We start from the raw sequence: 12,202 nt of genomic DNA on the forward strand, positions 1-12,202 counted from the left end.
AAATGTAGCAAAGAACAACTATGAATTTTTGGTTATACTGTAAGCTTTCTCTGTATATCAGCTGATAAAATTTAGAGTCCCTTTTTATTTGATCTGTTACTCAGAAAAAAACTGAGGAAATTCATAGTAAATTATTTCTTCTGGAAATACAAAGAGAAAATGATACAGTTACATGATTTAAGGCCTGAAAAATTACAAAAGACAAGAGATGAAAGACTTAGCTTTCTCAAGGGAAGTTCTTTTGAAAGGGCAAACAATTCTCAATTCAAAATGATTATAATAAATAAGTATATCACTCTTGATTTGAAAAAATATATAGTCTACATGAAGTTTTATTAACTAATCCTTTAAACCAACATAGCTGTGATGTGTTTTTTATGATGTGAAAAAAGCTACTTATATATTTTTATTCTTGAAAAGGAACTAAAGGCACAAAGGTAAGAGAACTTTCCCAGTCTTTTAAAAAACAACTTGTTAACAGAACTGAGGAATAAAATCCTGAAATCTTTGGACACAGTACATAACTTAATCTTTGAGTATAGCCATCTCTCTAAACATCTTTATTGTTTTATAAAATGACCATTTTTGAAAACCAGAAATGAAAGATTTTGCTGAGTTGAGCTCAAGTTCATTCCTTTGGATATTCAATTTTAATGAAAATGTTCAGGTTCTTTAAAATCACATAACTATAGAAAAAAATCATGTCTTTCTCAAATAAGTAACACATGGTTAGTATCACACAAAACAATGTTTTGTTCATAGTGAAACATAAATGGCAGAAAAATTAATCTTTTAAATGCTATCAGCAAAAATTTTCAATATAAACATTAGGATTATATAATGAAATAACTTCTTCCCTTTCTAATTATGTTTCAGAAAACATTTGTACAGTGAATTGTCACATGATGGAGTATAATAGTTATAATAATTAAAGAGAATCTCTATTTAAATAATTATAGCTAACACAGACAGAGACATCAGAAGTAATCAAAAGCCATATGCTTCTGGTATTTAACCATGTTTAATTTTTTTTCCTAAGGCAAGTCGTTTCTCATCATGACAATCCAGTACACCAATGAAACTATTTCTAAAGTGTTATTATTTAAGTTCACTAAAGACTACTGAACTACATATAAGGTTATTGCATTTCATAAAATACCCCTGTATTTTTCCACTATGCTTTTAAATTTTGTCACGACCAACAGTGGGTTGTGAAATCAATATAGTGGGCTGCAATCTGAATTTTAAAAATAAAATTGAATAGACTAAAGCAGAATATATCATTGTGCATTACAGATAGTAAGAGTAATTACTGCTTTAAGAATTTTTTGTTTTATATATATGTGTGTGTATATATGTAACACATATACATATATGTATATATATAAATATGTATGTGTGCACTGGGTTGCAATATGAAAGGTATTTCTTAATATGGGTTGTGGCAAAACAAAACAAAAAAACACTTAAAAGTCACTATAATATGCTACGTTTCCTTCAAAATTAGGTACCGTGTTATACTGGAAAGATCATAAGACATATAGACCTAAGTTCAAATTTTTTTCTCTATCATCCTACATGTGTGAGTTGGTTACTTAAATTATTAGAACCTTGATTTTTCATTTTTAAAATGTCTATGAAAATAGACATTATAAAAATCTTGCTAAGTAAGTTAAAATAAACATAATAAATATTTGCAAAATAAATTATACATAATTGATAATGGTTGCAATAATTATTACTATTGAATTGAAATGGCTTACTACAAGCGATGATTCAAGAGTTGTAACGCATTGGTCACAATTGTATTCTTAAACACATCCTCCAAACATAAATATTTATGTTAATAAAATTATAATTTTAGAAGAGAAAATTAAATCAATAATCTAAAGAAAAAACTAGTCTTAAGGGCAAAAAGACTACATCTATTCACTGGACCATTTTAATGTGAAATTTCAATAAGTCATCCTAAATTAAAATATTACACCTCTAGCAATGATATGAAGGGAAAACTATTATTTACACTTTCTGGCAAGACTTAAAAAATCTATGAGACCAGTAATGAAGCAGGATATCTGTTGAGGGAAACTTTACTATAATTGTACAACAATGCTGGCATGTTAGGTTTTTTCCCTTAAGTATTTTATTTGAATGCCATGCAGGGAGGAAAAGTCTTTAATTTAATCAAAGCATCAACTTTTTTTTTTTTTGCGGTACGTGGGCCTCTCACTGTTGTGGCCTCTCCCATTGCGGAGCACAGGCTCATGGCCGCAGGCTCAGCGGCCACTGCTCACGGGCTCAGCGGCCATGGCTCACGGGCCCAGCCGCTCCGCGGCATGTGGGATCTTCCCGGACCGGGGCACGAACCCGTGTCCCCTGCATCGGCAGGTGGACTCTCAACCACTGCGCCACCAGGGAAGCCCTAAGCATCAACTTTTTAAAACGGTGATGTCTGAATAATTGTTAAAATACATGTATTGTAACAATAAATGCTGAAGAGGGTGTAGAGAAAAGGGAACCCTCTTGCACTGTTGATGGGAATGTAAATTGATACAGCCACTATGGAGAACAGTATGGAGGTTCCTTAGAAAACTAAAAATAGAACTACCATATGACCCAGCAATCCCACTACTGGGCATATACCCTGAGAAAACCATAATTCAAAAAGAGTCATGTACCACAATGTTCATTGCAGCACTATTTACAATAGCCAGGACATGGAAGCAACCTAAGTGTCCATTGACAGATGCATGCATAAAGAAGATGTGGCACATATATACAATGGAATATTACTCAGCCATAAAAGGAAATGAAATTGAGTTATTTGCAGTGAGGTGGATGGACCTAGAGTCTGTCATACAGAGTGAAGTAAATCAGAAAGAGAAAAACAAATACTGTATGCTAAGACATATATATGGAATCTAAAAAAAGAAGAAAAAAAAAAGGTTCTCAAGAACCTAGGGGCAGGACAGGAATAAAGATGCAGACGTACTACAGAATGGACTTGAGGACACGGGGAGGGGGAAGGGTAAGCTGGGACGAACTGAGAGAGTGGCATGGACATATGTACACTACCAAATGTAGACTAAATAGCTAGTGGGAAGCAGCTGCATAGCACTGGGAGATCAGCTCGGTGCTTTGTGACCACCTAGAGGGGTGGGATAGGGAGGGTGGGAGGGTGACGCAAGAGGGAGGAGATATGGGGATATATGTGTATGTATAGCTGATTCACTTTGTTATAAAGCAGAAACTAAGACACCATTGTAAAGCAAGTATACTCCAATAAAGATGTTAAAAAAAAAAAAGAACAAAGTTTAAAAAAAATACATGTATTGTGTTCTTATTTTATATTTTATTGGCTTTGGAAAACACTTACGAAACAATCTGGGTCATTAATTTGGCAAAAGTACTGTCTATTTCAATAGACAGCCTGTATTTTCCAAAGTGAGGAAGCATATACACACATACACACACACACACACACACCATATATATATATATATATATATATACACACACACACACACACATATTTTTTTTTAGAACTGTGATCTTCATTTTTTTACATACAAAATGTGACTTCATAAGTTAATTTAAAATCAAATGAGTATGTTCTTGAAAATATTCAGGATTCTTTTTTTTTTTTACTCTTTAATGGAAAAAGAAAAATGGGAAGTGAAGAAAATTTTAGCTTTTCAAAAACAAGGGGAACAGCATATATTAGATTTTTCTTGGAAGACTGTTTACCTGCCAGGAAATGAATGCTGCCCAGCTACATCTCCATTTTGAAGGTGATAATCATTGAAGAAATCTGGACTCATGGCTCCTTCAGAGGCAACTAATCCATCTAGGATGAAAGAAAATAGTAACTAGTGAAACATCTTTGCAGGGAATAAAAAGGAAACTGTTCTATCAAGTAACACAATAGAAAATAACCTGTATATTTAATCCGGAAGAAAAATGTTAGCACGATATTCAATTCTCTCTGGGAGTATGAACAGAAGACCATACATACTTAAGTGTTCTTTTACAATGACTGGACATTTATTGAGCATCTACTATGTGGTAGTACTATTTTATTAGAGAGATGAATAAGAAAATCTCTGCCTTCAAGGGGCTTCCAGTTTTGTGGAGAAGACAACAAAAGTTAAGGGATGAGGTAGGATAGGGAGGGACAATAAACCTTCCAGGCTAAGAAACAGAATGAGTAAGGAAATAGAAGAGACATTAAATAGCATGGTTTCGGTAAAGACCAACACTCTAGTATGTCCGACATTTTATACCCAGACAGCTTCATCTGCATAGTATGATTAGGGAATTATACATTTCAAATAAGTGAATTTTTATATAAGCAATGCTTGACACTTTAAGTGTCAAACCTTAAAACAAACACACAAACTTGGGTTAGAAATCCTTGAAAATACATTTTATATTTCCTGTGTTTTTAAAAAGTATACTGAATATAATTTTAAAACTTCTTGGTAACTCAGTCTTCATTATAAACATCAATTATTATGTAGTAACGCCCTAGGTTATTAGATATATTTGACTACCTATGCTATGTGGCTACACTACTATGCTTTTTGAGTACTTTTTCTTTGCTTATAAAGTGCTCCTTTTCCTAAATCTAAGTCTTTATTATTACTTCTTGCTGATTTTAGAGTGATACTACTTTCTCATTCGCTCCAATCTAAGAATCCAGATGACCTATTTTTGATAGAATTATGAGTAAGTTAAGAATAAGAAGAATCTGAGGCAAAAAGATCCAAGTGATGGCCTCAGGGCTGTTTTATGCATAGAACAAATATATTTTAGTATATGGCTTTTGTAATTACTATTTGAAAAGCTCTGAAGCCTTTTAAAGTTTCCTTTTCTGAAAGTACTCTGGGTTGGCAAGTGACCTCTAGGTCACTTGTTGGCTAGGTGGTATCCACAACATAGTTTACAAATTTGGCACACAGTAAGCAAATTATTCAGTCACCAGACAATCATTTTACACCTACCACATGCAATAATACTTTGCTAGGTCCTGTGGAAAAACTTAGAATACATCATTTCTGTTTTCAGGAATTTCAGGTTAAGTGAAATACAAATAGACACTTAAGATGCAATTAAATAATACATTTCATTAATAAATGATACACAACAGGAAGGGATATACCTACTAAATGAACGCTGGAGGCTGAAAAAGCTACAGAAGGATTACTGTGTTCTGTAGAGGTTAGAAAATCCTACTTGGGAAGGGAGGGAGGCAGAGGTGTAACTGATTTGAGTATTGATAGACAGCTGGGAATTAAATGATAAAATCTGTTTAGGAGTAAGGGTATTAAAAATCGAATAGATGGTAAAAATTAATAGAGTTGGGAAATGAATAGGTAAAAATAATTGGTATTTCCATAAGACTCCTGTACTGTACTACTCATTTGTTACATATATCCATTTGTTACATACCATATACTAAAGACTTGCATTATTATTTAATTGTTGAATTGTTAATAATACCTCTGGTATTTACCTTATTACTTTAGTAAATTTAAAATACTTAAGAGGTAGCTAAAAAGTATGTAATATTTAGTCCAGTTTCTGTGTCCTCTAAAAGTTAAAAATTCTATAAACCAAAAGTCCAGCTAAACACAAAAAAAGTTACAAAAAATGAAATTATGGGAATGCCAAGACACCACAGATTGAGAGTTAAGCGGCTAAAAAAATTAATTTTCTATGGATCTAAGACTGTGAAAGTTTGGCTAAAATTAACAAGGTGAAGACCACAAAAATCAACAAGTTTCTCTGTTAAATTAAAACCAAATAATTTAGGATCAGGAGTTAAGAAATCTGCCAGTTTTAGAGGAACAAAGCTAAGTAATGCCAAAATAAAATGTATACCACACTTTGAAAATGAATACAAAGATATTCAGCATGCCAGCAGCATAAAAGATTCTAACACTCAGAAATATAACACTCATATAAATACAACCAAATAAACATACCTGAATTATACATTAAAAGTTAATATTACATGAAACACGATCTAGTGAAGTGAATCAGATGAGGAAGAACTTAAATGAAAAACTGTTGTCAAATTCTCAACATCTTCATTTTGATTCAAAGCTCTCATTGTCTTCAAAGGGAAAAATGAGTAAGAAGGATAAATGGAATACAGGGAACTACAAACGGGGATCTCATCAAATAGAGATGAAACCAGAAAAAATTTGAATTTAAAGATTCAGCCAGAAATTTTATAAACCCAGAATACAACTAGTTTAAGAAATTTTGTAAACCTAGAATACAGTAAGTTTAGTAATACAATAAGCCTGATATTATGTGAATAAAGAGTAAACTTATATTTCTGAACTTAATTTTTAATAATCCTAATCATTTGGTAAACTACAGCTTCTACACTGCCCTTTAATGACTTGACAAAATTTAGGTAACTCTGTAATATGAGCAATCATTCTTCACTATAATGAAGTATAGAAGTTAAATTATATCTTAAATCATCAACTCAAGTACTTCAACTTCTTTGGAATTAACTGTTTCTCAGCATTCTGTAACCAAAATTAATTTTTATAGAAATACTGAAAAGGAATCATGTATTTTTGGTTGTAATCATGTATTCAGATAAATCTAGGAGTGTCCTTCTTAAGCTCCTACTCTAACCTTACTGTTTCAAAGACAGCAACAAGGAATCAAAGAATTTCATGTAACATTTAAATGCCCAGAGAACAAATAGAAGACAGAGAGGATATACACCAGAGCACTTTGTAAATTGTAGAGCATTATATACATTTAGGTTATTAAATTACATGAAACCTTTTAGACCATAGTTATATAACACACCTTCTTGAGGTGCTCTAAGTAATGATGATAAATGTGGTTATGAGTAAAATGGGGTATGTATTGGAACAAGAATGAAATCAAAGCAAATTTACTACCAGCATAGATAATTTATCAACTTTCTGATTTCTGAAACTCAGTTAAAAAAACTGGCTTATACATATTGAATAAATAAAAGTAAACAAATACAAAAACTCAGTATCTTCTTATATATTGTTACTGAAGTAAACTTTATTTCTAAAAGTCAAATGAAAACGTAGTATTAGGCTCTTTGGTGAACTAGCTAAAAGTGAAATCATGACTGTGTGGGAGGAAACAGATATAAAGAGTGAAGAAAATGAGAAAAAGAAATGACTAAAATAGATAAATCATAACTTATTTGGCTATACCTGGTAAGATACATCACATAAACACATAGGTAAATGAAAATTATGGTTTTACAATGATCCTGAGACAGAAATAAACCATTTTAAGTTTCATATTCTGTAATATAGTTACATAATAAATGCTAAGGATAAGATTCATCACAATGAATGAAGAACAACAGCAAAAAAGTAACAAATAATTTAGAAATGTGTAGTAGCAATACAGCTTTATAAATTACAATATACTTCCTCTGTGGGTAAAAAGTACTACAGCAAACAGCATCATTTTCATGATAGAAAAGGAAATTAGTCAGTAACTGCAATCACAATTATTTTAGACTAAGAAAAAAAAATAATGTAACTATAAGGAGATGTATAAGTAGATTCCTATTTCAGATAACAGAATGAGGGTCCTTTTTTTAAAATAATAGCAAGAAAGAAACAGATACATTTTGACATGTCTAACAGTTGGAAAGCATAGAGGGCAATACTAATGACCAGGAAGTAGCAAATGCTATTTCATTTTTAAATAAAAGATAAGACCAGGGTATCACTGGCCATTTAGCTTAAACTCTGTGGTTGAAAAACTACTACAGTTGCTTTTATCAGAAGCTGCCTAAAGTTTCATGGAGAGCCAGAGACTTAAGTAAGATTGCTAAAGCATCCCAACAAATCTGCAGTGTTACAAATTTATCTGATGTTTCTGAAGATACAACTGCACACAGTAAAAGACAAGAGACTAGCATTGTCGAGATTTCCATGACACATATCAAAAACACCACAGAGACTCACTTAGTTGATGAACTATTCATGAAAAATAAAGTAGGTAAAATAATAAACTAAAAAAGTACAGGTGGCTTGATATGAGAATTTTATCTTTAAACTCATAGCAATGTAATCTCTGCTGTCAAGTGTGTACCATATCATCAGGCTATAGGTATAAAAAAACAACCATGAGGCTATCTAAAGATAACATTTCACCCCTCGAATGCTTAGATTTATTTATTTTTCCATCAGCTGTGGCTGTTTCTAAATTTAGATATATAAAAATGTGTACAATTCAGATTTCTCACAAAAGCATAGGTTGTACATTTTAATTGTATCTCACAGAAAAATGTTATGATTTTCATTTTAAGGGGTCAACTTAAATGAATTAATTTTGGAAAAGTGGTACAATTTTTTAGAAATCTGTTCTGAAATTCTAATTGTATTAAAACAACAAAGTTAAATACTGAGGTGGTTACAAGTTTTATTCGTTTTTGGAAACTGCTCATTGATTCACACTGAAAAGTAGCTATCTATCAATTTTCAAAGCAAGAAACCTGATTCCAAGAAATTCTGATTTCTATTATCAAAAAATTCACATCATATATATTTTACATCATTTTACTTCATGAATATCTGACTAGGTAAGGAACAGCTGCTTGCCATTATTAAATTAAGAAATTCTGGTTGGTTGAAATTAATCATCTACTCCATCTGGTTTGAAACTCAAAGCAGTATTTCATAACTACTGTAAAGTTCAGTTAGGAAGAAATCTATTTAATTTTCAAAGTAAAGTACCAATTTTCCAGGATTCAAGTATCTATATCAAATATAAAAATAATGCAGCCTTATGGGCAATATGCACAGCATACAATTATGAAAAATATATGAATGAATACATAGTAGGAAAAAAAGGTGAGCCATTAATTCAGATACAATTACTTTAAATGCTTTTTATTTGCAACCTGCTACAGATCTTAGTTAGAAATCCCTTCTTTTGTCTCTTCAACTAAATGACTTCAATGAAGTAATTAATTGAAGTAATTACTTCAATGAAGTAATTAATACTGGTAACAGTGCAACACATTAAAAGGGAGAATATGCAAAAACTTACCAAAATCCCTGGAAAAAGGCAGGATGGCAGAATCAACAAGGGTATGTAAGATCTATGTAAAAATTAAATTTTGCCTTGAAAATACTAGCAAGAGTTTAGAATGAAAAAACTATTGCTATAAAGTGTCTAAATCTTCCCAACCAGAGAACCAAACAGGGGTTACTAGTTCGAAAATAAAGCAAAACCATGGCAAAATGAGACTGTTAAAATGAAACACACAGGAAAAGAAAACATAAATTAGTAAATTATACATTTAAATAAATGCAGAATAGAGAAAAATATCACATTTTCAAACAGAAGTCAGAAATCTTGAAGATGTCATTTTAAGTTACACATTCTAGAAAATAATAAACTAAGAGCAATTAATTTTCCTGGTCACAGCCTTTTTAATGGGGATCACATCAAACACAGCCTTTTTAATGGGATCACATCAAAGACTAACTTGGAAAAAAATAATGGTGAGTTAATAGGTTTGCTTGGTGTGTGTACTGATGTTATGTCTAAAATCATTAGCAGAAGGCCATTTATATACTAAAAGAAGTGCTTACAAAGCTTGAGAATGAGCAAGGTTGGCAGACAAAAATCCCTACTTATATCACACACACAGACTTATTTTTGCTTTGGTTATCATTTTACCTGAGCTGTAGAAAAGGTCAGGTCTCTCGAGAATGTCTCCTTCATGGATGTATGGCTCAATTCGATCATCACCATACAAGTACTGCTCACTCTCATCCATCTGACGACTCTCTACCATCTCCAGCCACTGAGAGTTATGCCAACGAAACTTTTCACTCTGAATTTTCTTAGCCCATTCTTCATCATATTCCTATTGCAAACAAAGTCAATTATTTTTATGTAAGCTTATGAAGGCACTTCCTTGGCACTCAGATAGCAGTACATTTAGCTTATAAGAAGAGAATTCTGGGGCCTTTGTTTGGGTCAGAGAAAACATTAAAAGTACCTGTTCAGAACTACTGTACACGATAATCAATAAAAATCAATTTATTACATATATTAAGACATCTCTGTTTGGATTACCAATCGCCATTGGCAATGGCAAAAACTGGAAAAGTTCAAATTTCACAAATTCTTTATCTAAGTATTACTAGAATTTAGGTAAGCAACCAGACTTCAGCTTCCAAAGAGTTTTGTGGCTATAATTACTGTGGCACTAATGACAGGTGGTTGAGCATTAAAATTACATCTTTCGCTGTATCTTTTTGTTTAGATAAAATTTTTCAGTAGGAAAAAAATGCACTATTAAAGAATTTCTCCTAAAAACTGAAATGGTTTACTACAAAAAACAAATAGCAGAATTTAATTCAATTTTGTTTCAACCACAAAATAATAATGTCTTATTTGGTCATAATTATTTCTTTAAACATCTCCTGCTTTAACCATGAACTCTTGAGGAGCAAGACTGTGGCTTATTCATTGTATCTGTAGCATCTATTGACAGAGAACTTCATTGGTGCGTGTTTTTGAAGGGCAAGTAGGCAAATTATTACAAAAGTTACAGCTGAACCTATCTAGCTCCACAGGTTGTGGTTACTTCTGACAAGTGTATTCACTTAATTAATGGACAGTACCACTGATGACTTAGATGGAAAAAAAAGGCTTCAGGTATTTCTTGTCATCCTAATCACCGGGTTCTTAGTTTTAAATTCCTCTGTCTTTTCTTTAACACTTTTGTTTATATATTTTTTTTAAGTTGGTAAGGTGCCAGGCAATACTACTGTCCTCCAATAGTTAGGATGATCACGATAACTAAGAGGTGGACCAAATATATATTTCAGGTGAATGCTGAGCAATTTTCATACAAAGCCAAGTAAGGCTGAAGTCAAAAACTGTCATCACAGAATAAATTTCTGGGATGTAAGAATACATATGAAATTTTATAATAAAGGTATTCATTATTATCAAAATTTTTCTTGTTAAATTTTAAGTTTCACATTATCAATATATCTCTTAGCAGTGTCAGCTGTTAGACTGTGTGTTCTATACTGTACAACTCTGAAACTATATAGATGTTACTTTTCAACTTAGGTTGGTGGAAGTAGAAGATATTTTTTGGCTATGGTACTGCTAATGGCAATTTTGCCACCAAATTATTAACCGTTCATTCTTTCTAGTGGTTATCTATTAAAATTCCTATCAGTTGTCAGTTTATTTCCTAATATAATTATTTAAAATTAAATTATATAAAAGAGTTATCATAAATATTATTGCATTTTACTTAAAATAATAAACATTAATTCAACTGTTATAATCACAATATTTAATAGAATATGCCTTATAATACTAGATATCCTATTAGATCTACATTAAATACTGGAACTAATTTGAGTGGTATTGTTTCTTTCATGAATAGCAGTTTGTTTTACTTGGCAAGAGGTATAAAACTAACTTTTCATTTTGGTAGAAAAATTTAAAATTTGATTATCTGAATGAAGAAGTATCCAAGGAAGATGACAGACATATGATTTGAATGTTTTATTATAATTTAAGTTCAAGCATGTGGATTCCTAGTGTAAGAACAGAAGTTGAAATCATCAAGCACCCAAAGCATGTAAAATATGGGGTTTGCTATTCCACTAAGGCTAAAACTTGCTTCTTGTGAATATCTGTGAAACGTTACAGGGGTACGTATAATTTAAAAAAGTAAATCCTTCCCTGGTGGTCCAGTGGCTAAGACTCTGCACTTCCAATGCAGGGGACGCAGGTTCGATCCCTGGTCAGGGAACAAAGGTCCCATATGCTGCATGGTGTGGCCAAAAAAATAAAATAAATCCTTAAACTGCATATCCATAAAAATGTATTTGGCCTAGTAAGTAATGCTCTGCACAAAGAAGAAAATTCACGCTTATTCTATGAGTTATCATCTCTACCCTTCTTGTAAGATTTTACTATTCTAGTTTAATAATAAAAATACATCTAATAAATGTAGAAATGTGTAATAAATGAGCTGTTTTCATCACAAACAACAGCCTTTCTAACTTAAGCCTTTTTACCCTTTAAACTTATTGCAAAGTTCTTATTAATGAACCTACACACACAAGCCTGAGTTTTTTTGTTTAAAGACTATTTACACTATATTTGACAGAAGTCCAAACACACAAACCAA

The 12,202-nt window shown here is 31.8% G+C and overlaps 1 protein-coding gene across 3 annotated transcripts in view; it reads right to left on the minus strand.

Moving 5' to 3' along the window:
- The window catches only part of KIFAP3 (kinesin associated protein 3), a 158,131-nt gene that overhangs the window by 26,661 nt on the left and 119,268 nt on the right, over positions 1 to 12,202 (minus strand). For all 3 annotated transcript variants that reach the window (XM_067728600.1, XM_067728599.1, XM_067728598.1), the window contains 2 exons: positions 9,715 to 9,904; positions 3,748 to 3,847 (listed from right to left, as the gene is read on the minus strand). In XM_067728600.1, coding sequence (XP_067584701.1) covers positions 3,748 to 3,847; positions 9,715 to 9,904 — 290 coding nt within the window. The remainder of the gene's footprint in view (positions 1 to 3,747; positions 3,848 to 9,714; positions 9,905 to 12,202) is intronic.

This window comes from Pseudorca crassidens, chromosome 2 (genome assembly GCF_039906515.1).
Source record: "Pseudorca crassidens isolate mPseCra1 chromosome 2, mPseCra1.hap1, whole genome shotgun sequence".
Taxonomy (NCBI): Eukaryota; Metazoa; Chordata; class Mammalia; order Artiodactyla; family Delphinidae; genus Pseudorca; species Pseudorca crassidens.